The 27088-nt window shown below is 35.9% G+C and overlaps 1 protein-coding gene across 6 annotated transcripts in view; it reads left to right on the top strand.

The window, feature by feature from the left end:
- The window catches only part of LOC308343625 (RNA-binding protein 27), a 77448-nt gene that overhangs the window by 10593 nt on the left and 39767 nt on the right, over positions 1-27088 (top strand). For 3 of the 6 annotated variants that reach the window (XM_080804761.1, XM_080804759.1, XM_080804757.1), the window contains exons 2-8: positions 2709-2827; positions 4251-4375; positions 13467-13558; positions 14226-14419; positions 15147-15407; positions 17813-18106; positions 19780-19914. In XM_080804761.1, the coding sequence (XP_080660887.1) occupies positions 2709-2827; positions 4251-4375; positions 13467-13558; positions 14226-14419; positions 15147-15407; positions 17813-18106; positions 19780-19914 (1220 nt within the window). Of the gene's footprint in view, positions 1-2708; positions 2828-4250; positions 4376-13466; positions 13559-14225; positions 14420-15143; positions 15408-17812; positions 18107-19779; positions 19915-27088 lie in introns of all 6 variants that reach the window. The other 3 variants (XM_080804760.1, XM_080804758.1, XM_080804756.1) reach the window with 1 other exon arrangement.

Raw genomic sequence — 27088 nt, 5'->3', positions numbered from 1 at the left:
GCTATACATTACATCCCCATGTCTTACTTATTTTGTAATTAGAAGATTGTGTCTCTTCACCTTTCTGTGCCCCTTCACCTATTTCATCCATTTTCTCTCCCCACCCCCCTGTACCAACTCCCCTTCCTCTTGCAGCCATCAGGTTGTTTTCTGTATCTGTGAGCATTTCTCTTTCTTTTTGTATTTTAGATTCCACATGTAAGTGACATCATACGGTATTTGTCTTTCTCTGACTTAGCACACTTAGCATATACCTTATAGGTCCATCCATGTTTTTGCAAATAGCAAGATTTCATTCTTTTTTATGGCTGAGTAATAATACATTATATCTATATGTACCATGTCATTTTTATCTTCTTTATTCATTTACCTATCAGTGGATTTTTTTGGTTGCTTCCTTATCTTGACTCTTGTGAATTATGCTTTAATGAACATAAGGGTGCATATGTCTTTCTGAATTAGTGTTTTCATTTTCTTCAGGTAAATAGAAGTGGAATTACTGTATCATGTCATAGTTCTATTTTTCATTTTCTGAGGAACCTCCATACTGTTCTCCATAGTGGCTGCACCAGTTTACATTCCTATCAAGCAATGCATGAGGGTTCCCTTTTCCTTACATTCTCACCAAGTTGTTATTGCTTGTCTTTTTTTTGTTTGTTTTTTTGAGATTATATTTTTCAGTAATCTCTACACCCAACATGGAGCTTGAACTCAAAATCCCTAGATTAAGAGTCAGATGTTGTACCCACTGAGCCCGCTAGGTGCCCCTCTTGTCTTTTTGATCATAGCCGTTCTGACAAGTGTGAGGTGATATCTCATTTGGTTTGCATTTTCTTGTGGCTAGTGATGTTGATCATCTTTTTAAACGCCTGTTGGCCATTTGCATGTCTTTTTTGGAAAAATACGTGTTCAGGTCCTCTGCCAGTTTTCTCTTTTTTTCCTTCTTTAAAGATTTTTTTTTCTTTGATTTAATTATAGTTGACAGGTTTTTTTTGCTTGTTTGTTTGTTTTAGGCCTTCTACTCATTTTTTGATCAGATTGTTTGTTTTTCTGATATTGATCTATCCATTTGAGAATTTAGCAATTGGGTTTACCAAGGTAATCTGTTCGAAAATGGAATTTACATTTTTTACTTAAGAAAAATCCTGGCTGAACTGCATTTTTCTTTAAAAGATTTTATTTATTTATTTGGCAGAGAGAGATCACAGGTAGGGAGAGGGGGAAGCAGGCTCCCCGCTGAGCAGAGAGCCCGATGCGGGATTCGATCCCAGGACCCTGAGATCATGACCTGAGCCGAAGACAGAGGCTTAACCCACTGAGCCAGCCAGGCTCCCCTAAATTGCATGTTTTTATTAATGTGTAGTTCCTCATCTTGCACACTTATACTCTCTCCTAGTGCACTTTGATCCTTACCCATAACATTAGCTCTGAGTTTTTTAAGATTGACAGTCACTGAAAGTTGCTCCCTTGGATTTGGTGCGTAAATGTGCATTGATGTTCAAAGAAATAGCCTTTCCCACAGCCATATTGGCAATAAAAAAATTCTATTTTATTGAAATATGAACTTTAAAAATATAGACAAGAAGGAAGTAAAGGTGCTGATGCTTGGTTTTCTTTTTATAAAATTTGCTTTATGTACTTAAAAATATATTTTTCCTATATATATTATATACGTGTAATATCTAAATATATAAAAATATATGTATTTAGAGCACAAAATTTTCTCTTTCTTGTAGGGTAGATAAAATATTAGGTCTGAAGATTCCTACATGTTAGGAATTGACAACTCAGGGAATGTGGGCTGCCCTGGCATAGATGGTTTTGAATGTTGAAAGACAGGTGACTGGGGCATCTGGGTGGTCTGCCTTCTGCTCAGGCCTTGATCCTGGAGTCCTGGGATTGATTCCCACGTTGGGCACCTTGCTCAGCGAGGATCCTGCTTCTCCTCCTCCCTCTGCTTCTCCCCCTGCTTGTGCTCCCTCACTCTCATTCACTCTCAAATAAATAAAATCTTAAAAACAAAACCCAAAAGACAGGTTACTACTGCCAAGGAAAAAAGAAAAAGAGAGACAAGTAGATAGAGGTTGTCCTTGCTGCCCTTCTACCATTTCTTTTTTCTCTTCTAGGTCCCAGATTTTTTTCTTTATTGCTTGTAGCTGCTAGAGTATTTGTCAGTAATATTTAAGGTGTTAACCTTCTTGTGTTCTTATTTTTTAAAGAGATCCTTAAGATACTGAGAAGATTATTGGTGGACTTGATCACTGTTTTTAGATGCTGGTGCCTGGGGTTATAGGGAATGGGGGAATGGGGGAAAGGTGTCCCACTTGCTCTGGTTCTTCATCCTTGGTCACATGGAACAACAGATAGTTCATGAGGATATCAACAGTGCTTCTAGAGCAGTGTAACTCAGGGGTTGATTGCCACCCTTTCCCTGTTACCACTGAGAGAGCAAACATGCAGATTTGGTTCAAAATTCTGGGTATAATTAGAAAATTGAACATAGGAGACACAGTTTTATAAAAATAAGCAGAAAGGGACAGTGTTGTTTACATTATGTATATGCTCTTTGTTACACAAATCACCTTTGTTTGCAATCACTTTATTTTAAAGACCTTTATTTTTCCAGAATAGGGGTGACTTTATTAATGACATCACTATTTGAAAAAAAAAAAAGTTTGAAAATTTTTGTTTTCTCTTTGTCTAACTAGATGTGATGCTGACCCTTCAGCCTTAGCCAACTATGTTGTAGCGCTGGTCAAGAAGGACAAACCTGAGAAGGAATTGAAAGCCTTTTGTGCTGATCAACTTGACGTCTTTTTACAAAAAGGTAATTATTATGTGCCTCCAGCCACATATTTACGATTTTAAATTTAAACTTTGTATAAAATATTGGAAATTAAAGTTTGGAAGAAAAGAAATCAGTCATCATCCTTTAACATTTGAATATATCCATTCCTGTTAACTCTTTATCATATATTTTGGAAGACTTTTTTTTCCCCCTTTCCTTTCCTTCTCTGCTTTCCTGTGTTGAAGCAGTTGTAACTCCAATGCTTTTTAGGGGAATGGGTCCTCTGTAGCTTGTAGCAGAGTCTAGTTGATGGTTGGCAGTGTGACAACTTGTGGATAATGTAGCTTCTAATGCTTACTGCTTATTAGGACACTGAGCTACTTCTTTTTCTCCCTCTTGGCTGGAGCCTCTTGCTGTCCAGGAAGAGATGGGCATGATCTTCTCTTTGTGCTTTTAACTTCCGATCTTCTTACCAAAGTCCTTTCCATACGTGCAGAACTTCCTAGAGTCCTCCCCTGCTAATTCTCTGACCTCATCTCCTACCACTCCCCTTCACTTGTTCCATGCTAGCCACCTTGTTCTCCTTGCCTTTTTTTTTTAGCGTGGCAAACATGTTCCCAGCTCAGGGCTTTTGAACTCATTTTACTCTTGCTTGAAATGGTTTCTTCTCTAATGGTTTCTGGTGTCTTCTCAAATGTGCCTTCTCAGAGTAGTTTCCTTTGAGTGCCCTATGTACAATATATTATACCTCATGCCCCTATTCATCCTCTCCTCTTCCCAGTCTGGCTTCATTTTGTTTGTCATGGCACTTGTCACTTCCTGCCATGTTATATGTTTGTTTGCGTTTTTATCTGTGTCTCTCCGCTCCCTCCTGCCCCCCCACCGTTTGTCTTTCCTTTATTGAGAATGGCTACTTGGAACCTATGGAGCTTGGTACATAGAATGTATTCAGTAAATATTGTTGAATATATGAAAGGAATGTAGTTAATGCATACTTATTGATTGATCTAACAGTTGGTATGAGAAGATATCCTTTAATTCAAATATCTCCTTAGAAGGGAAAGATAGTAAGTATGGTTTCTCACTTGAAAAGTTAGAATTACATAGTTTTGGGTGAATTTTAGGGCTTTTTTTTACACATAAAAAATCCAGTACTTTTTCATATATATATATATGAATATTCATCTTATATGAATATATGAACATATATAAATATATATTATAAATATAAGAATATTTATTCATATATACAAATATTTTCTTTTGAAATTATTAATTTGTATTATTTAGTTTATAGTAGTTTCAAAATCCAGAAATGGTATTCTTCATCATAAGGGTTAGACTCATTTTTAGTTCCACCACCAGTATTTGAGATGTTCTGTTTTCCTCACCTTTGCCGTAGAGTGTTTTCAAACATCTGGCTTTGTTTGTGCAACTCTTAAATAGTGTTTCTTCTCCTTAGAAACTTCAGGTTTTGTGGATAAACTGTTTGAAAGTCTCTATACTAAGAACTACCTTCCACCTCTGGAACCAGTTAAGCCTGAGCCAAAACCACCAGTCCAAGAAAAAGAAGAAATTAAAGAAGAGGTAATACAAAATTTTCTTTGCTTTTGGGGGATTTTAAGATCCTATTACTAGTATCATTCTTAGTTGGAAGTTGACCTCTTTAAAAGTAATTATCTGTTGATTGAAATTTCTGTGTTTAGCACATGATACAGATTCTTTATCAGGGCTTCTAAGTTCTTTGGACTTGAAATGTTGGAAGAGTTTCAGATAGCGTGTTTCGTGTTCCAAGAAAAAGTTTAGTAATATTGAGAAATTCAGAGAAATCTTTAGAAACAGGGACTTTAGAAACAGAAAACTTGGTTAAATGTAGAGGTTTGATTAAAGTATTGATAAAACCTTAAGAGAAATTATTAAGTAACACATTTCCATATATTAGACAAACCATTTTCTCTTTTTTAACCAGAGTATTTTTTTATAATTAATGTAGTTATAAATATCATTGTTAATGAGTGAAAGAAAAAGAAAAAATGTTTTTACAATGTTGAAGTACAAAAACATGATTATTTATGGTAATCTAGTTGTTTGAACCAAGGGGAAAATTTTATAGAGTTCATTTGTAATTCTTTTTATATGTAGACAAAACAGTGTTGTATAAGAATATGGGCTCTAAAATCAGGTTGCATGAGTTAAAATTGTTGTTCTAAAATAAGTTACTTATTTGCTTCATTTTCGAATTAGGAAAATGATCATTACTATGATCTACTACTAAGTAGTGGTTAAGTACTACTAAGTAGTACTACTAAGTAATACTTCATTGAGGTTTAAATGAGATTTTGTATACTTACACATTCTAATCAACTCCCTGGTACATAAAAGTTGGTTATGATACAGAAATATTTATTAACTTTTATTTTTATTATGAGTACCTAATAAGCTTTTTATTTAGGAATGATTTTAAGCTTACATAAAAATGACAGGAATCCTACCTAAAAGTTCAACGCACTGTCTCTCTCTATTCACCTATTGAAAATTAGCCCCATTTGCTCTCTTTATATGTAACACCCAAGACCATCATGTTCTGAATCTAGGAGTAAGTTAGATACATCATGATCTCCTAATATTCTGCATTTCATAAGAATAAGGATGTTCTGTTACTTTTTTTTTTAAGTAGGCTCCACACCCAGTGTGGAGCCCAGCGTGGGGCTGAACTCACTGGTATAGAGATCAAGATCTGAGCTGAGATCAAGAGTCAGATGCTTAACTAACTGAGCCATCCAGTCATCCTGAGGATGTTCCTTTAGATAGCTATAATATCATTACTAGTTTAATTAAATTTAATAAAATATCTGTGTTTCAGTTTTATCAATTGACGCATCAGTGTCCCCCTTGCCTTTTTTTTTCCTCCCCAAAAAAGTTTCCCCTTTTTTATAGCTTTTTTTTCCCTCCTCCAGTACAGGATTCAATCTAAGGATCATGTATTGCATTTAGTTGTCATTTCTGCTCTGTCTTAAGATGCTAGGTTGATTGAATGGATCCATCATTAAAAGAAAACAAAAGAAGTCATTAAATGACTATATTTAAGATCAGTGGAAACCACTGTCACAGTTTTGGTTTTGGCTCATGCCTTGTAATTGTTTCATAAAATCTTATTAGAATAGGAAAGGCTCCTGGTATGTTATTTCAAGTAATGGAAATAAGAGGAAACTTTTCTACCATACTTGATAATGTATAATTTTGGGTCTATGTGTATATGTTAAATCTTTAAGAAATAGTTAAAATCTTTGTGCCATCTGTCCTTTTCTGTAGTTGTTGAAATTCAGTGGACCAGAAGTATCTGTATGAAAGATAGCTGGTTTGAATGTAAGAGAAAAATTACATTATTTTGAGTTTTGAAAGGACAGTTTGAAAAAACACCACATTGTTATGCCATTTCATTTTGTATCTTTATAGTAAATCCTAATTTTGAAAAGTTTGAAGTGGCTATCAGCTTCTCTGTGTAAATATCCCAAATGAAACTGTCTGGCATTTCTCTTGTTTTCTAAGATTTTTATACACAACTTAATTGTCATGACTGATATAAATAATAGCTCTATATGATAGTATATAAAATAGTTTATAGTAATTCTGTTAGATAGCATGGAATGAAAGGGGTTTGAGGTACCACACACTTTTGGCTAATGGGCTATATTTCTGGTGTGTGCTGAGTTGATGCTCAGAACAGTGTACAGAGGTTCAAATCCACCTAAGACCTAGCCATTTTAACTTTATTCCTGGGTCCGCAGTTAACATTGTACCATCAGTAGTTTAATAGATTACTGGTCACATGGGGAACCATGTAAGAATTTGGATCATTGCCACAACTCAGTCAGGTGCAGGAAAAAACTTTGGTATATATGTGCCATATTTATGAAGCACAGTGTATTTTACCTGTAGTTGGAAGATGACTTGTGAATTTGCTATTCTTACAATTGGCTGTTATTAAACCCTTACCCTAAGTTCATGAACAAGCAAAAGAATCATCCATTATGATAAAAGATCTTAAGTATTATAATTCCTGATTTGCACCATGCCTGATGATCTGAAATGTTAGAAGGCAGTTTTTCTTAGATTTGGATTTTTGACTAGAAATATGAGAACCGGTAGCACAGTTTTTCCTTCTTTTGTTTGAAAATATATTTCATTTTAATTTTTTAAAATACTATTATATTGTAGAGAATTTTCAGCATACGTCATAAGGGACAGTCATATAATGAATTCTTTTTTTTTTTTTTTTTTTTTAAGATTTTATTTATTTATTTGACAGAGAGAGAGAGAGAGAGAGAGAGCACAAGCAGGCAGAAAGGCAGGCAGAGGCAGAGAGAGAAGCAGGCTCCCCTCTGAGCAAGGAGCCCGACGCGGGGCTCGATCCCAGGACCCTGAGACCATGACCTGAGCCGAAGGCAGCGGCTTAACCCACTGAGCCACCCAGGTGCCCCCATATAATGAATTCTTACCCTTTAATCACTCAACTCCAACAACCCATCAGTCCATGGCCAGTCCTGCCCAACCAAATACCTGTTTGGTATACATTTTTTTTTTTTTTTAAAGTAGGCTCTACACCCTGCATGGAGATCAAGACCTGAGCTGAGATCAAGAGTCAGATGCTCAACTGACTGAACCATCCACGCATCCCTTATTTAGTATACTTATATATCATATATTGTTCAGTAGAATGGAGGCTCTTAGACTTGTGTAGCTGTGATAGATCAAGATAATGAATAATTAAAACTTAAATGTGCAATGATTAGACTTCTAATAGAGGATGCGAAGTAGAAAGATTTAAGTTAGGTGGACAACATAGGAGAAAATCTTGAAAAATTACTGTGCCTGGTGATACCATGACTCTATAAAGAAATCTACTTTTCATATTCTTAGAATAGTAAGATTGAAGTAGATGAGAGGTTTTGGTTTATGAAGTGTTAAGTTTATTTATTTTTTAATAATCTCTATACCCATCATGGGGCTTGAACTAAATGACTCTGAGATCAAGAGTCGCGTATTCTTTCTCATGGAGCCAGCCAGGTGCCCTGAAATCTTCATATAGAGTTTAAATTCAAGAATATATAGGCATTATAATGCCAGATATATATATGTATATATACACACACATATATATGTATACGTACACACACACACACACTCTCTCACTTTTTAATTTATTTTTATTTTTTAAAGATTTTATTTATTTATTTAACAGAGGGATATAGTGAGAGAGATCACAAGTAGGATGAGCAGCAGGCAGAGGGAGAGGGAGAAGCAGCCCTCCTCACTGAGCAAGTAGCCTGATGTGGGACTTGATTCCAGGACCCCAGGATCATGACCTGGGGTGAAGGCAGATGCTTAACTGACTGAGCCACCCAGCCACCCCCCAAATAACTTATTTTAGATTAAGTTAGAAATAATTGTGGAAAAACATATCCTTAGCCACCAGGAAGTTCTAGAAAATTTATAAAATAGAGAAGAATGCAGATTATTATTTTTTAACTTTTAAAATGTATTTGTAAGAAGCCAGAATAGTGAAAGAAGTCTCTATGTACCCATCATTCACCTTCAATAATTACAAATCTACGAGCAGTGATTTTTTACTATACTTCAGCCAGTTTTTATCCTCTTAAATTATTTTGAAATAAATCCCAAAGATAACGTTTTATCTGTAAATACTTAATATGCATATTTCTAAAAGATAATATTTAAAAAGTGATACTTTAAAAAATTTTATATAAAAGTAATTCCTTAAAATAGTAACAGATACCTAGTTAGTGTTTAAATTTCTGATTGTTCATAAATGTCCATTTTTCCCCATTTGTTTTAATCAAGATCTAAATAACCAGGTTGGTTGATACTCTTTTTTTAAAAACATTATATTTATTTGAGAGAGAAGGTGTGCATGTGCGCGTGCACACACACGCATGCAAAAGTGAGGAGGAACAGAAAGGGAAGAAGAGGGACAAAGCAGACAATGTGGGGAGTGCAGAGCTTGAGTCAGGCTCTATACCAGGACCTGGGATCATGTCCTGAGCCAAAACCAAGAGTTAGATGCTTAACTGTTTAACCGACTGAGCCACCGAGGAGCCCCAGAAATTTCTTTTTTTTTTTAAATGTCTTTTCCTTATTCCCTCTCACTTCCCTCTCTCCAGGGTAACCGCTATTCCTTCCTCTAGTACGATGTACTAGTTTGTCCTGTTTTTTCCATTTTATGTAAGAGGAATCACACCGTTTTTGCCTTTTTTTTTTTTTTTTAAATTTTTGATTTGGGGGCGCCTGGGTGGGTCAGTTGGTTAAGTGGCTGCCTTTGGCTCAGGTCATGATCCTGGGGTCCTGGGATCGAGCCCCGTATCAGGCTCCTTGCTCAGCGGGGAGTCTGCTTCTCTCTGTCCCTCTGCCTGCCACTGCCTGCTTGTGCTCACTCTCTGTCTGTCAAATAAAGAAATAAAATTAAAAAAAAAAAAGATTTTATTTTAAAATCTCTACACCCATCGTGGAGCTTGAACTTAAAACCTTGAGATCAGGAGTAGCATGTTTCACCAACTGAGCTGATCACATACCCCCCATTAGCTTATTATTATATGAGGTTCATCCATATTTTGCAGGGCCTTTGACTTCTTTTTTTTTAATTAATTTATTTTAATAAACATATAATGTATTTTTATCCCCGGGGTACAGGTCTGTGAATCGCCAGGTTTACACCTTTTACAGCACTCATCATAGCACATACCGTCCCCAATGTCCATATCCCCACCACCATCTCCCGTCCCCCCTCCCCCCAGCAACCCTCAGTCTGTTTTTTGAGATTGAGTCTTTTATGGTTTGTCTCCCTCCCGATCCTGTCTTCTTTCATTTTTTCTTTTCCTACCTCCCCCAACTCCCCCACATTGCATCTCCACTTCCTCATATCAAAGAGATCATATGATAGTTGTCTTTCTCCAATTGACTTACTTCGCTAAGCATAATACCCTCTAGTTCCATCCACGTCGTCGCAAATGGCAAGATTTCATTTCTTTTTTTTTTTTTTTTTTTTTTTTTTTTTTTTTTTTTTTTTTTTTTTTTTTTTTTAAAGATTTTATTTATTTATTTGTCAGAGAGAGTGAGCACAGGCAGACAGAGAGACAGGCAGAGGCAGAGGGAGAAGCAGGCTCCCTGCTGAGCAAGGAGCCCGATGTGGGACTCGATCCCAGGACGCTGGGATCATGACCTGAGCCGAAGGCAGCCGCTTAACCAACTGAGCCACCCAGGCGTCCCAAGATTTCATTTCTTTTGATGGCTGCATAGTATTCCATTGTGTATATATACCACTTCTTCTTTATCCATTCATCTGTTGATGGAAATCTAGGTTCTTTCCATAGTTTGGCTATTGTGGACATTGCTGCTATAAACATTCAGGTGCATGTGCCCCTTCGGAGCACCACGTTTGTATCTTTAGGATATATACCCAGGAGTGCAGTCGCTGGGTCATAGGGTAGCTCTATTTTCAGTTTTTTGAGGAACCTCCACACTGTTTTCCAGAGTGGTTGCACCAGCTTGCATTCCCACCAACAGTGTAGGAGGGTTCCCCTCTCCGCATCCTCGCCAGCACCTGTCATTTCTTGACTTGTTAATTTTAGCCATTCTGACTGGTGTGAGGTGGTATCTCATTGTGGTTTTGATTTGTATTTCCCTGATGCCAAGTGATGTGGAGCATTTTTTCATGTGTCTGTTGGCCATCTGGATGTCTTCTTTGCATAAATGTCTGTTCATGTCCTCTGCCCATTTCTTGATTGGATTATTTGTTCTTTGGGTATTGAGTTTGATAAGCTCTTTATAGGTTTTGGATACTAGCCCTTTATCTGATATGTCATTTGCAAATATCTTCTCCCATTCTGTCAGTTGTTAACTGTTTCCTTTGCTGTGCAAAAGCTTTTGATCTTGATGAAATCCCAATAGTTCATTTTTGCCCTTGCTTCTGTTGCCTTTGGCGATGTTCCTAGGAAGAAGTTGCTGCGGTTGAGGTCAAAGAGGTTGCTGCCTGCATTCTCCTCAAGGATTTTGATGGATTCCTTTCTCACATTGAGGTCCTTCATCCATTTGAGTCTATTTTCGTGTGTGGTGTAAGGAAATAGTCCAATTTCATTTTTCTGCATGTGGCTGTCCAATTTCCCTAGCACCATTTGTTGAAGAGGCTGTCTTTTTTCCATTGGACATTCCTTCCTCCTTTGTCGAAAATTAGTTGACCATAGAGTTGAGGGTCTATTTCTGGGCTCTCTATTCTGTTCCATTGATCTATATGTCTGTTTTTATGCCAGTACCATACTGTCTTGATGATGACAGCTTTGTAATAGAGCTTGAAGTCTGGAATTGTGATGCCACCGACTTTGGCTTTCTTTTTCAATATTCCTTTCACTATTTGAGGGCTTTTCTGGTGCCTTTGACTTCTTAATAGCATTATTGAAATACAACTCCCCTACCATACCATTCTCCTATTTACAGTGTACAAATGTGATGGTTTTTATTGTATTCAGAGTTGTACAGCCATTGATATGATCCATTATAATTTTCATCATCCAAAAAAGAAATAGTGTACCCATTAATCTATCACCCTCCAACCCTTCTCCTTCAGGCCCCTCCCCCTCTCTTAGGCAACCACTAATCTTTATTTCTTTATGGATTTGCCTGATCTGGATATTTCCTGTAAATAGAGCAATACCATTTGTAGTCTTGTGACTGGCTTCTTTCTTTCACTTAGTATAATGCTTTCAGAGTTCATTTGGTTGTATCATGTATTCATTTTTTTTAATGGCTGAATAATATTCCATTTTATGGATATATCACATTTTCTTTTCTTTTTCCTTTTAATTTTTTTTATTATGTTAGTCACCATATAGTACATCATTAGTTTTTGATGTAGTGTTCCATGATTCATTTTTTGTGTATAACACCCAGTGCTCCATGCAATATGTGCACTCCTTAATACCCATTACCTCACATATTCTTCGTTAGGTCATCAGTTGATGCATATTTGGGCTAATAGGCAAGAGGTTAATACATTTTGCTTTTAGGAATAATGCTGGTGTGAACATTTATGCTCAAGTTTTTAGATGATATTATGTTTTTATTTCTCTTCAGTCCTTTAACTTTTTTTTTTTTTTTTAAGATTTTATTTATTTATTTCAGAGAGAGAAAGAGAACATGAGTAGGAGGAGGAGCAGAGGGAAAGGGACAAGCAGAGTCTGTGCTGAGCACAGAGCCCAATGCAGGGCTTGATCCCATGACACTGAGATCATGACCTGAACTGAAGTCAAGAGTTGGACACTCAACCGACAGAGTCACCCCAACTTCCTGATCCTTTTAACTTTTTAAGAATTATTTTTCTCCATTAGAAGTTAATACACATCCATCAAAAAGTCCTTGCAAAATACAGAAAAGGAAAAAGATTTCCAAGTTGATGTCTTTTAAGTTTCTCTTAATCTTTCAATCCCCCTTTAAACCTACCTATATCTTTCTCTCGGTCTTCTTTTCCTCATCCCCTTTTTTCCCTTAAATTTTATTCTGTTGAAGGAACTCAGTCTTTTGTGCTGTAGAGTTTTTACTGTCTGTATTTGCAGATTGCATCCCAGGGGAGTAATATATACTCTATTTCCTGTAAATAGGTAGAGAGAATGATTTTTAAATATAATCTAAGCAAATGATTCGTGTTTTAGCCAGTGCCATATGGTTGCCATATTGTGGCTATCATTTTAGGTTCCCTGAGATTTATTAAATTGTTATCATCTGTTCCATTCACTGACTCCTATTTGTTAAGTGAGCTTCTCCATTAGATGGACATTTGTTTAGCTCTTGCAAATGACTTTATTTCACCTTTCTCTAGTAGAGGCTATTTATTTGTTTTGAGATTAACTTTTTTAAAACAAATAATGAAATCACAGGTGATTTCTGGTCAGTCTTAACTGTTAAGCTTTAAAAGAAGACAGTATTTCCATGAATTCCAATACCATTTTTCTGTAAATGTTGTGAAATGTGTAATTTTATGGCACTTATTAACTTTATCATTAATTCTTGAAACCTTTCCGTGAAATAAATCTACAGTTCTGAAATTATGAATATATTTTACAATTAGGGAAAAATCATTTAATGTATGATACTTAGAGACTTCCTCTTTCTGTGGTTTCATTATGAGGGATGAATTGCTGTTTTCCTTTTGCATTGCTCTTCTTACCTTACATTAATATTTAGGGTGTGTGGGTGGCACAGTCGGTTGAGGGTCCAACTCTTGGTTTTGGCTCAGCTGTTATGAGATAGATAGGGTCATGAGATAGAGGGTCATGAGATAGAGCCCTGTTTTAGGCTCAGGCTCCGTGCTGAGCTCTGGAGTCTGCTTGAGATTTCTCTCCTTCTGCACCTCCTGCTTGATTGTTTTCTCTCTCTCAAATAAATAAATCTTAAAAAAAGAGAAATTAACATTTAAAAATAAGCGTATTACTTTTAAAGTAATTTCAGCATCTTTTTTACTCTTCTCTGTTGCCTAACTTTTTTGTATATAATTTGACTGCAGTATTTCATTGTATTTGTACCCTCTCTTGTACTAGAAAAATTATCAGATAGATGTGTTTTATAAATAATAGAAGGACTAATCTTTTTCCTATTGAATGCTTTCATATAGGTATTTCAGGAGCCAGCAGAGGAAGAACGAGATGGTAGAAAAAAGAAGTATCCTAGTCCCCAGAAGACTCGTTCAGAATCTAGTGAGCGAAGGTGTGTGTTTATATTTAATTAGGGAGACACTGATAACTTGCTTTTTAGTTACTGCTAGGGCGTTAATGGGATTTTTAACATATGTACTGATGCCTCTGTCTAAACTGATTAAAGAAAGAGGTGGTTATCTTCCCTCCATTCTGTGTTTTTTTGTCTTTGTCGTACTTTCTCTTGCTTTTATAAACAGTCATCATTATGTGCTTTCCCCAAGAGCACAGGGGTGGGAGTAGTCTCCTTAGAGGATATTAATGAAATGTTCCATTTGGTTAGGGGTGCTCACTATTAAAATCATCCATAGTATTTTATACTACAGATAGTTCAGTTTATATGTTGATTCATCAGCCTGCGATTAAAAAATTAGTCTTTTGTTTAGGAAAACTTTGGTTCTGCATTTCTTCTTTTCTAGTTTTAAATTTCTGCTTTTCCCCTACCCCTCCCCATACTTTGGTTTCACCTCTTTTTTTCATTTCTCCCCACCCAGTGTAATTGAGGGAATGTTTTTTCTTTTTATATAATGGATCAGAGGAATTATGTTGTGGTTTTACAGCTTTCTGAAAAAGCTCAGACACTATGACTTTTGACGAATTGAGGGTATTTCGTACTCCTGATTTGTTGGCGTACTTGGTTTCTATAGTATACATATGGCGTTTATATCTGTGTATTATAGGACACGTGAGAAAAAAAGAGAAGATGGCAAATGGAGAGACTATGACCGGTACTATGAGCGGAATGAACTGTACCGTGAGAAATACGACTGGAGAAGAGCCAGGAGTAAGAGTCGGAGTAAGAGCCGGGGCCTGAGTCGAAGTCGAAGCCGAAGTAGAGGGCGCAGCAAAGACCGAGATCCAAATAGGAACGTTGGTGAGTAGATGAGGCTTCCTCCTAAAATCTCTGTATTCCTTATCTTGCTCTGTCTTGAGGATACCAGATTGCCCCTTAAAAACACGTGTACCTTTAACATGTTTGAGCAATGCAAAATCTAGAATTGTCTCAAAAAACCTGATGCTAATTTTGTTATAAAGACAGGGCTCTGTTGTCAGGATGGAGTCAAAGGAGTTGGACTAAAATGTTGTTGTAAGGATATCATAGTACATGTCTGGACTTAAACTCATTTTGTGTAATTGAAACTAATGTCTTTTAATCAACAAAGCTATCACTGGAGGAAAAAGACTCCCTGTTCTGTCCCTCACCCCCTCACTAAAAATAATTGTTTTGCTTTAAGGTGGTCTGGAGTTTATAAAATTAAAAAGGAAACAGATAAGTAGATAACTGAGATCCCAACCACTGATCTCTCGGGATATCCATTTGGAAGTCAGTTCTTAGATACCTTCCTTATTAAATATCAGGCTTTTTTCATTATGTATTGATGTCAATGTTATAAAAGATGATTTTACACAAGTTACTGGTCAAGATATGTCATGTTGATGTTCCTTCTTTTAGGATATATTAATAATGAAAACACTTTGAAATATGGACAACTTAGTGAGTTTATTGCAATATTCTCTTCCCTGTTCTGTGAGAAAATAAACATCGTTAAGAACATAAGTGTCTAATCTTGTTTCTTGTTTTTATTTTGTCTCCGAAGCAGAGCACAGGGAAAGATCAAAGTTTAAGAGTGAAAGGAATGACTTGGAGAGTTCCTATGTGCCTGTGTCTGCACCACCTCCGAGCTCTTCTGAGCAGTATTCCTCTGGGGCACAGTCTATTCCCAGCACTGTTACTGTGATCGCACCTGCACACCACTCTGAAAACACAACGGAGAGTTGGTCTAATTACTATAACAATCATAGCTCTTCCAATTCTTTTGGTCGAAACCCACCACCAAAGAGGCGATGCAGAGATTACGATGGTAAAAATTCTCTTTTATATTGTACCCAGAAGTACTAGTAAAGCAAATGTTGCTAATATTGCTAGTGTATGCAGAACTTATCATGGCAAAAAGTCTTTTTTCTCTTATATCCAAAAGTACTAGTAAAGCAAATGTTAGTATTGCATACCTTTTCATTATAGTCCAGATTTTGTTAAAAGGGATGAGTGAGAAAGAAAATCTCCTTTGGCATATGCTTATTTACTTTCTTGATTTAATAGTTTGGCTCTGGTTAAGAGAATGTTCAAATTTGACCCATTTGTTTGTTTCTTGTTGTTCTTACTACTTTAAACACTGTAAGTATACCACAAAATGTGGTAGACATTAGGAATTGTAATTTTTTTTTTGTAGTGTTTGGTGCTTGGAATTTGTTAAGCATTATATAACCTACTTAAAATTTTGATTTGCTGACTCTCCACTTGAATGAATCTATGTGTTTATGTGTTTTAATTTTTTATTATGGAAATATTTAAATATTAGTAAAAGTTGACAAAATAATGTAATTAACCCTAATGTATCCATAATCTCACATCAATAGTTAGGAGATCATGGGCAATTTTGTTTTCATCTGTACTTCTCTCCTTGTTCTCCCAGACCTGTATCATATGAAGTAAATTGCAGACATTGTAACATTTTTTTCTATAAATACAGAATATATTTTTACATTTTATTTAGTTTAAGTAGGAAATACAATCAAATCATAACTCAGGCATTGTCTCATTCCCACCCTGGTCTCCTAGCTACTGAGTTCTCATTCCCAAGGCCAATTTAATGTTACTAATTTCTTGTGTAGCTTTCCAAACATAGTCTTATATATATATACACATACATAGATACATATAGTCTCCCCTGTTTTCTCTTCTACATAAACCCTAGTATATTCTTCACACTCCTCTGCATGTTTTTTTCACTTAGTGGTATTTTATGGCAGTTATCCTTTATTAATACATTAGGGCTTCCTTCATATCTTTTTTAGGTTTCTTAATTTTGTGAATGTAGGAAAATATGTTTAACTTAATTCATTATTAGTGTGCTTTTGCGGTGTTTTAATATTTTGTTGTTATAAACAGTGCTGCCGTGAATAACCTAGTAAATAATTTCCCCTTGAATTTTTTTTTTAGATTTTATTTTTAAGTAAACTCTGTACCCAGTGTGGGGTTTAAATTTAAAACCTTGAGAGTTGGTGGTGCCTGTTGCACCAACTGAGCCAGCCAGGCGCCCCTTCTCATTTGAATATTTTATTTTATTTATTTTTTTTTTAAGGGGGAAGGGGCAGAAGGAAATGGGTGTGGAGCTGACCTGGGGCTCAATTTTATAACCCTGAGATCATGACTGGAGCCGAAATCAAGGGTCAGATGCTTGGGGTGCCTGAGTGGTGCCATTGGTTAAGTGCTGGACCCTTAGTTTCGACTCGGGTCATGGTCTCAGGGTTGTGGGATCTAACCGTGCTCAGGCTTCATGCTCAGTGTAGAGTCTGCTTGGGATTCTCTCTCCCTGTCCTCCCTCTTCCCCTTTCACCTGGTTGTGCTCTCTCTCTCTGAGATAAATAAATAAATCCTAAAAAAAAGGGGGGGGGGTCAGATGCTTAAACCATAGAGCCACCCAGCTGACCCCCAACTTAAATATTTTAAACATTTCAAATTACAGATACAGCAAGAATGTAGAATTTAGAATAATACCATGAAAATAGATGATTGAAATTAGATTGTCCAGTTAAATCCCTCACACACGTATCCTGCCTTTGCTAAAATGAATCTGAATTTTTTTTTTTTTTTTTAAATTTCCTTTAAGTAATCTCTACAACCAGTGCAGGGCTTGAACTCATGACCCCAAGATCAGGAGTCATATGTTCTACCAACTGAGCCAGCCAGGCACCTTGAATCTGAATTTTTATTTTTATTTATTTATTTATTTATTTAAGTTTTTGGTTTTTTAAAAAATTTGACAGAGAGTGATCACAAGTAGGCAGAGAGAGAGGCGGAAGCAGGATCCCCGCCAAGCAGCCTGATGCAGGGCTTGATCCCAGGACCCTGAGATCGTGACCTGAGTGGAAGGCAGAGGCTTAATCTACTGAGCCACCCAGGTGCCCCAGAATCTTAATTTTTATTATGAAAACATAATGGCAAATAGGTTTGTAGTGGCTAGTAACCTGTCTTGGACCCTGTTACTTGCTACCTCAACAAAGCGTGGTCTCATAGAAAGTAGAGAGTACATCCATCTGGCCTTACCTCAGGGATATGTGATGATTAACAATAACACTAAGAAGGCTTCTAAATTCCTTGGAGAAAAATTAGTTTGTAAATCAGATTGGTAGGCTTTTCAGGGTCTTGTTTTATTTGTTTTCTGAGCTCTAAGATCATAATAAGATTCTTCTTATATTCTTTCAGAAAGAGGATTTTGTGTACTTGGTGACCTTTGTCAGTTTGATCATGGAAATGATCCCCTCGTTGTTGATGAAGTTGCTCTGCCAAGCATGATTCCTTTCCCTCCACCTCCTCCTGGGCTTCCTCCTCCACCACCTCCTGGAATGTTAATGCCTCCCATGCCAGGCCCAGGCCCAGGTCCAGGCCCAGGCCCTGGCCCAGGCCCAGGTCCAGGTCCAGGTCCTGGCCACAGTATGAGACTTCCTGTTCCCCAGGGACATGGCCAGCCTCCACCTTCTGTTGTGCTTCCCATACCAAGTAAGTACATGTTCATTAAATATTTTGTCCTTTAGCAAAGAATTGTATTTAGAAGAACCTACCTCTTCACTAACTTGACACCAAATTTAAAGTTTTTGAAAGATAAATTAATAATAGAATTTTGAATATATTCCTGTAATTAAAATGTTATTCTTTATTCTATCCATTGTTTTATTACATTATTTATAGTACCTTGAAAAAATCTTGGGTGACAGAATCTTGCTGGTTGATGACATCTTAAGAAATCCAGTTGTTTTGAAGATGTCAGAAAGAACAACATGAAATTTCCCAGTCTTTTTTTTTTTTTTTTTTTTTTTTTTTAAAGATTTTATTTATTTATTTGACAGACAGATCACAAGTAGGCAGAGAGGCAGGCAGAGAGAGAAGGGAGGAAGCAGGCTCCCTGCTGAGCAGAGAGCCCGATGCGGGGCTCGATCCCAGGACGCTGGGATCATGACCTGAGCCGAAGGCAGCGGCTTTAACCACTGAGCCACCCAGGCGCCCCGAAATTTCCCAGTCTTTAAAGAATATCTCTTTGGGGGTGTCTGGGTGGTTCACTTCGGTTAAGCCTTTGACTCTTGATTTTGGCTCAGATCATGATCTCAGGGTCATGAAATAGAGCCCTGCAGTGGGCTCTACACTCAGCAGGGAATCTGCTTGAAATTCTCTTTGCCCATCCCCCCACTCATGTACCTCCTCTCTCTCTCTCTTGTGTGTTCAAATAAATAGATCTTATGATGGTATTGTATGGTATACATACTATTATTCTACTTCTGTGTATATTTGAAAATTTCTAAGATAAAAGACTATAAAAATTATTTTAATTTCTAGAAGAACTTATAAAAAGATGTGAAGTGTGGGAATATTTCTGTTTAAAAATGAAATCCAAGAGTGTCATTTCCCCCCAACATTTTGCTATGAAAAATTTCAAGCTAACTGAAAAGTTGAAATAACTGTACATTGAACACCCATATACTCACCATCTAGGTTCTGTGATTAATATTTTAATATATTTCTATTATCACATTATCTTTTTATCTCTCCCATTATTTTTTTTTTATTCATTTCCTAGTATGTTGCAGACATCAGTACATTTAAACATGTTCCTAATGTAGAAGTTAAGAGTTCTGTAGAACTCTACTCTTATTCTAGGAGTGTCTGGGTGGCACAGTCTTAAGCGTCTGACTCTTGATTTTGGGTCAGGTCATGATCTCGGTGCTGGGATGGAGCTCTGCATTAGGCTCCTTGCTCAGCGGGGAGTCTGTTTGAGGATTCTCCCTTCCCCGCTGAAGTTTTCTTTCTCTCTCTCAAATAAATCAATAAATCTTTTTTTTTTAAAAAGGAACTTACCATTATCCCAGAAAGATTGTTCAAGTTCCTTGTCAGTCATTTTTCTTCCCTGCTCCCCAGAGGTAACCATCCTGCTTTTTTTTCACCCCAGAATTGTTTTGTCTGTTCTAGAACTAAAATATCCTCTTAATTATGCAACTTACTGTGCTGAAGCCTGCCTATATCAAATTCCTTAATTCTGTTCTGTGCCAAAGTAGGTACTTCAATTATGACTATTCCAAATTCATTTTAGTATAGTGAGTATTTTTATTAGTTAGGAAATAGTCATGCTCTACCTTTTTCTTTTTCTTTTTCTTCTTCTTCTTTTTTTTTTTAATTCTTAGGACCACCCATAACACAGTCAAGCTTGATAAACAACCGTGACCAGCCTGGGACAAGTGCAGTGCCCAATCTTGCACCAGTGGGAGCAAGACTACCTCCTCCTTTACCCCAGAACCTCCTTTATACAGTATCAGAACGTAAGTAAACATTGCTTGTCTTAAAATTGCTGCGGTATAGAAAAGCTAAGTTTCGGTGTCATATTTTTAAAAAATAGAGTTTTTCTTCTTATGGACTATGGACTATGGCATATAAAAATTACATTTATATTTATATTTATATTCACAAGGCAGTTTACTTTGTGATTATGCTATATGGCTGTATTTTAACTTGTGTGCCAGTGGAAGGAAAGAGTAAGGCCTTCTACTGTAGAGGAAGCAGCAACATTTAGTATCTTCTGAAGGACATGTATTTTGAAGCTTTAATCTCTTCTAAATGAAATTTATTTTGGAGCTTGTGTTAAAAAATTGAACTCTGAATTTCCAAAATATGAATCTTCTAAGAGTATACAAAAGGTTGGATAAAGTATGCTGAATAATTATTTAACTTGTATGTTGGCGTGACAATTGAGAGCATCACTTAAACTGTAATATTTAGTGGCTATGCTATTTATAACATTTATTTTTAACTATAATAATTTGTTCTTAAATCTTGCTTCTCTGATTTCTTAGGTATTTTGTCATTATTTTTAGTTTATTTAAAGCTTTTTAAAATATTCCTTTCTCTAAAAACATAAAAACAAGGTGATTGGTTGTTAAAAGTGTTAGATTGTGAGATTTTTTTTTTTTTTAAGATTTTATTCATTTATTTGAGAAAAGAGTGAGAGAGAGAACATGAGAGGAAGGAGGGTCTGAGGGAGAAGTAGACTCCATGTTGAGCAGGGATCCTGATGTGGGGCTTGATCCCGGGACTCTGGGATCATGACCTGAGTTGAAGGCAGACTTTTTTTTTTTTTTTTTAAGATTTTATTTATTTATTTGACAGAGATCACAAGTAGGCAGAGAGGCAGGCAGAGAGAGAGAGGAAGGGAAGCAGGCTCCCTGCTGAGAAGAGAGCCTGATGTGGGGCTCCATCCCAGGATCCTGGGATCATGACCTGAGCCGAAGGCAGAGGCTTTAACCCACTGAGACACCCAGGCGCCCCATGAAGGCAGACATTTAACCGACTGAGTCACTCAGGTGCTGCGAGATTTTTTTTTTTTTACAGAGCTATGTAGCTTTATGAATAAATTCATCTTTTGTGCAGTGTATTATCATAAACATTTCTTCATCTTTATAATATTATGGTAAGGCAATTCAGCAATATAATGAAGCCCAGGTATAAATCCTGTTCCATTACTTACTTTCATTGTCATCTTAGACAAGTTACTTAACTTCATAGAATGTCAGTTTTCTCTTCTGTAAAATAGGAATAATAATAACATTACTCACCTAAAAAGCGTGTTTGAGCGATAAATGCTTTAATACATCTATCTACAATAGAACCTGGCATCTAGTAAGCTAAATATAAATGTTAGTTTTTATAATACTATGGTTACTATTGTCTCCTTAAATTGCAACTTTGCTGAAATCAAACATAATTATCTTCACTTTGTCTACCTCCGTTATTCCTGTGTGTCTTTATAAATTGAAATAATACCCATTAATCACCTAGAATTGAAACCTTGACATGATTGACTAATTGCTTTGCTTTGTTTATATCTGGTTAATCAAGAAATCCTTTCTCTTTTTCTTTGAAATATCCCTTTCTATTTCTACTGTGGCTTCTGCCCTCATCCACACTTGAATCACCTGACATTTGGGTTATTGCTATAATCTTGTTGACTCCATTATGTTTCAGTCCCCATCAGTCACATTATATAATGCTGCGATGCTAATTTTCCTGAGAAAACAAATCAGAACAGTACCTAATGAGAACTCTGCAGTGGCCACAATTTTGCCCTGAATTGCTGTTTTTTATAAGTAGGCTCCACACTGAGATCAAGAGTCTGAGGCTCAGCCACTGAGCTACCCAGGTACCCCTCCCAGACGATCGCTGAACCCCTCCCTATAGTTTCTCTTTTCTATGATCTACCCTGCCCTTCTTGGTAATCTCTTTTTTCACTCTACTCCCACATGTATCTTCTCTGGTTAGGCCAGTTATACCTTGTTTTTCCCCCCCTGTTGTGACTCAACTTTCTTTTTCTGTCTTCATTCTAGTAATTTGCTCTCTCTCTTCTTTCAAGGCCTAAATCTTCTAAGTACATGGGGAACATTATTGCTCTGTTGTAAACTCCTACAGGACTAAAAAGCATTTATTACATATATGACATATAATTGTACACAGGCCTACTGTTAGATTTCTTTTCATGTATGTTAATTTTATGTTCAGCGGAGCTTTAGAACAGGAACGACATCTTAGTATCTCAGTCTTCTAACTACTGTAGTGTCTTTCTGCAGCACGTGTTTGTTTCACTGCTTCTCTCATTTTTTTTAAAAAGGTTTTATTTGTTTATTTGAAAGAGACAAAATGAGAGAGAGAGAGCACGAGACGGGGGAGGGTCTGAGGAAGAAGCAGACTCCCCGCTAAACAGGGAGCCCAATGTGGGACTCGATTCTGCCACTCCAGGACCATGACCTGAACTGAAGGCAGTCGCCCAACCAATTGAGCACCCCTTTTCTCATTATTTAATTAGAGAAATTTTAAACAAAAAAATAAAAGAGGATAGTATAATGCATTCCCATATACCTGTTACTCAGCTTCAACATTCATCCATCCTGTATCATTTATTCTCCCCAATTCATCTCTTAGCATTATTTCTTAATGCCGTTAGACTTGTAAGTACAAAAAATGGATTATTTATCTGAGAGTTTGTTGCAGATGGCACATTTTCTTACTGTTAAATTTAGCATTGTGATTCACAATAAAAATTCTATTTTGTTTTTAAATTTTTAAAAAGTCCAACAATTACCATTTATTTTAATATCATTGAATTTAACATTGTGACTCACTCTAAAAATTCCATTTTTATTTTAATTTATAAAAATCTGGCAGTTGCCATCATCTGAGTGACTTAGCTTCATTATTATTAATGGAGCAAATATTTATTGAATGCTTTCTATGTGCCAGGCACTGTGCTACATGCTTGAGAGCCAAGATGAAAAAAGGTAAACTCCTTGTTACTTGAACAACATTTTTCTCTTTTTAAAAAGCAAAAATGTTTTGTGATATATTAGTAAAGTCCTTTTAAAACATAAGTTCCAAACTTCTGTTTTAGATACTGGTAACGTTTTTAAGAAAATTTGGGGGAGCAGTACAGTTAGCAACTTTTATTTGCCACGTTAGGGAATTGTATATGAAAATATCTAAGGTCATTTCAATTTAAAAAATAAATTCTTACATTAAAATAAAAGATAAAGGACTGTCCTTTTATATTTGGTTCTATGAAGTATTAATTACATTTTTTCCCTCTTTTTGTCTCAGACCAGTAAAAGGTGGTAACATCCTTTCAGCATTTGTGAATTACTGCTTTAGAGGATAGTCTCTTACATTGAATCACTGGTTTAAAGAGACTTACTTGGTTGGCAACTGAATGTTTTGAAAGTTACAGAATTATTTGTATCAGACAATTTAAAACTTCCTACTATGCAAACTACTCTCTTCCTTATTTATTTTAAAGATTTATATATTTTAGAGCAAGAGAGTGCACACATGTGAGTGGGAGGAGGGGCAAAGGGAGAGGTAAAGAATCTCAAGCAGACTCCCCACAGAATGTGGAACCCGATATGGGACTTGATCTCAAGATGCATGAAATCACTACCTGAGCTGAAATGGAGTCAGATGCTTAACTGAGCCACCCAGGACCCCTCTCTCCCTTTTTTAAAACTTAAATTTTTATTCTAAAATTTATAGAGGAATTTGAAAATGTAGGGGATAGTTTCTGATCTCAGTGTAAACAGAACATTTTTTTTTTTTGGTATAATGTAGTTTGTTATTCATAAATTTTTTTGTAACTTTCTATTCACTTGATTTTAAAAAGTTTTTTTTTTTTTTTTTTTAAGTTCGTTCTTTGCAGATAAATTGAATCTTTCAAGTTGTTCAGGTATACTTTCCTCAGTAGTATAATCGGTAATTTCTAAAAAAATTTAGAACTTGACTTCAAATGAAGTAAAAAACTATGTTTACAATGTATTAGCTCTCAAAGTTTAATAAGTTGGGAAAGTTTAAATTATGGATATTTTATTATCAAAATTATCTTTAAAATTCATAACATAGAAAATGTTTATAAGTGGGATAGAGTGTATCAGATGGTATTTATTTGTGAAAAATATGTCAGTATAGACCCGAATATACAGAGAAAAATGAAATCTGGAGTTTTAGAGGTAAAAATAATCTGCTCAATGCTAGGTACTGGGAATATACAGATGAAAAAGAAGTGACTCTTTCAAGAAGCTAAAAATCTAATAGTGGAAAAGAAATGTGTTTATTAAAAAAAAACAAAACAACAAGTACAGTGTATTTTGCTGTTATGACTAGATGAACAGAGTGGCTCAGAAATACAGGTGACAAAGGAACTAATTCTGTCAAAAATAAAACCATAATTTTGGCTGCAGTTATTACTTGTTTTGGAATGGGACCATTGATTATTAACTGAAGATAAGAAATTATTTCCACCATATAAGTGGGTAGGATATCAGTGGCTCCTGGTAATGCTATTTAAAAGGTGACGTCAAATGGATATAGTTTAGAAAAAACTCTGAAATTTTGTTGTTTCTTGAATTAAAAATGTCACAGATATTCTGAAAGGACTTAAATAATAGATGTAATTGAAATTGTATGGAAAGAGAGCAATATCATAACACCTATTAAAATCAGCTATTTTGGAGCACCTGGGTGGCTCAGTAGGTTAAAGCCTCTGCCTTTGGCTCAGGTCATGGTTCCACATCGGGTTCTCTGCTCAGAGGGGAGCCTGCCCCCCCCCCCCCCGCCCCCGCCGCCTGCCTCTCTGCCTGCTTGTGATCTCTGTCTGTCAAATAAATAAAACAAAATCTTAAAAAAAAATCATCTATTTCCTCTGAAGAACTTAAAATATTTTACCTAAATTTGAATTAACCAACTCACTGTGTACATTTTTTGTTTTCACAGTACCGTTTTCAAGTATATTCCTTTTTTCCCTTAAATTCAACCTGTTTCTTAAGTTTCTTTGAAGAAGACATAGTAGAAATATTTATGATTGCTAAGCTTACTCTAAGGAGTGTGTGAAAAAGTAATAGTAGAGTATAATATCCTGTATTCTACAGATTGATTTTTAGGTTAAAGGTAGTTATTAGTCTTCAAATAAATTTCTATAAATTACCTTTATGTTTCTGACAGTATATTTTCCTGTTATCAACTATGTAAAATTACTGAAACACTATATTCCTACTAAGCTTGGGATTCCTCATTTAATTATGTGGAACATTTCTCAGTGCAGAATCATGGATTTTGATGTCTAGAAAAGTATATCGATATCTGGTAGAGTCACTGAATATTGTTTGGGGTTTCTCTCCCCATATGTTTTACTTTGGTTTGTCTTATATTCAGTATCTTACTGCCATATTTCAACATACAGACTTTCATCCAAAATACTTGTCATTGGGATACTTGTAATAAATAAGCTTTCATCCTTTCTTTAAGTGACTCTTTATTGAGTTCCTACTATGCACCAGGCACCATTTAGGCCCTGGAGCTTTAGATGGTGTGCCAGGTACCTTGGATTCTAATACAGAAGATTACATGATAAATACAGCCAATAATTGGAAGGTGTGTAGCTTTTTTGTTTTCTAATTGCGGTTGTTTTAGTTTCAAACTTAAGATTTTTCTCCTGGAAATAGTCTTAATGACAAAATCAGGAAATTACAGAGTAGCTAAAATTTTAGTGTGCATAAAGACTGTCATCACCTGACTAGAATTAACAATAAGAATGTAAAAATTTTGCTCTCAGGCATGTAAGATGTACAAAAAAACTTAAGATAGGAGCATGAACTTGGGATGTTTGCAGTTTGAAATTATCTAGTCACGGTCGGAACTAAACTGAATGAATATAAATTGTGACCAGCTCATCTTCACCGATAACTGTAACCTAGTTGATTTAAGAAAAACTTATTTTGGAAAAAACAGATCATTGTCCTGAATAATTTTTTCACATTCTGGGCTTGGCATATTGCATCCCCTCATGTCTTTTAACACATTTCTTCAGTCCTCTATATTTCCTGGAAATGGGGGACTAAATTTGGAGACTTTAGATTTATGTTGGTTTTTTGTTTTTTGTGTTTTTTTTTGGTCATGAATATTTTATTGATGTACTTCTTAATGCAATATTTTATGATGTACATAATGTGGAGTTTTTTCCTTTGCTGTAAATATTGATCAGTGTGCACAGGTGTTTTCATTCTGATTCATCCATTTTAAAAGTTGCTCATGGTTTCAGCAGCCATTTATGACCACTGCTTAGATATATTGTTTCATTAGGGGTTAAAAAGTGTGATTCTAATTCTGTAATTTCTTGTACGTTTATTGACTGGCATTCTACGAAGTGAAACTCAGTAGTGTTAACCATTTGGTTAACATGAAATGCAGTTTTTATAGGAAAGACAGGATAAATACTTGTTTCCTTTCATTTGTCAGTTTTCAGAATAATGAGCTGCTTTCCTAGTATCTTCCAAAAGGAATCATTATGAACTCATGGATTTTTTAAATTTAAATTTTAATTTTTTAAAAAGATTTTATTTCTGTGAAAGAGAACGAGAGAGAGCGCATTGCGGGGTGGGGGGCAGTCAGAGGGAGAAGCAGACTCCCTGCTAAGCAGGGAAATGATGTGGGACTCCATCCTGGGACTCAAGGATCATGACCTGAGTCAAAGGCAGTCGCTTAACCAACTGAGCTACCCAGGAGCCCAAACTCATGGATTTTTTTTTTTTTTTTTCAAACTCATGGATTTTTTAACACGTTTAATATGTTTCACCCCATTGCATCCTTTTTGGTGTTCACATTGTTTCATCTTTGACCATGGGAGCCTCTTCATGTTGGCTCCTGCACATTTTGTTTTTTGACACACCTAGTGTTTGATAGTTTTCTTGCTTCTGGAAGCACAAGGTATATATATATGACGGTATACCAGGTTCATCTTAATTTTCTGGCCAGACTTAGAATCAGCCTCTTATCTAAGGAAGCTTTTTGTTTTTAAATAGTATTTAGAGATTTCAGTAGTGTTGTTGAAGAACGTCAGGCTTCATTTGAATAAACAGCCTTCTTCCTGAAATGAAATTCATGTTGTCATGCACGTTGAAAGCACAT

This window comes from Martes martes, assembly GCF_963455335.1.
Source record: "Martes martes genome assembly, chromosome: 5".
Lineage (NCBI taxonomy): Eukaryota > Metazoa > Chordata > Mammalia > Carnivora > Mustelidae > Martes > Martes martes.
The sequence above is the reverse complement of the archived record's forward strand: the minus strand, read 5'-3'. Positions and strand labels throughout refer to the sequence as shown.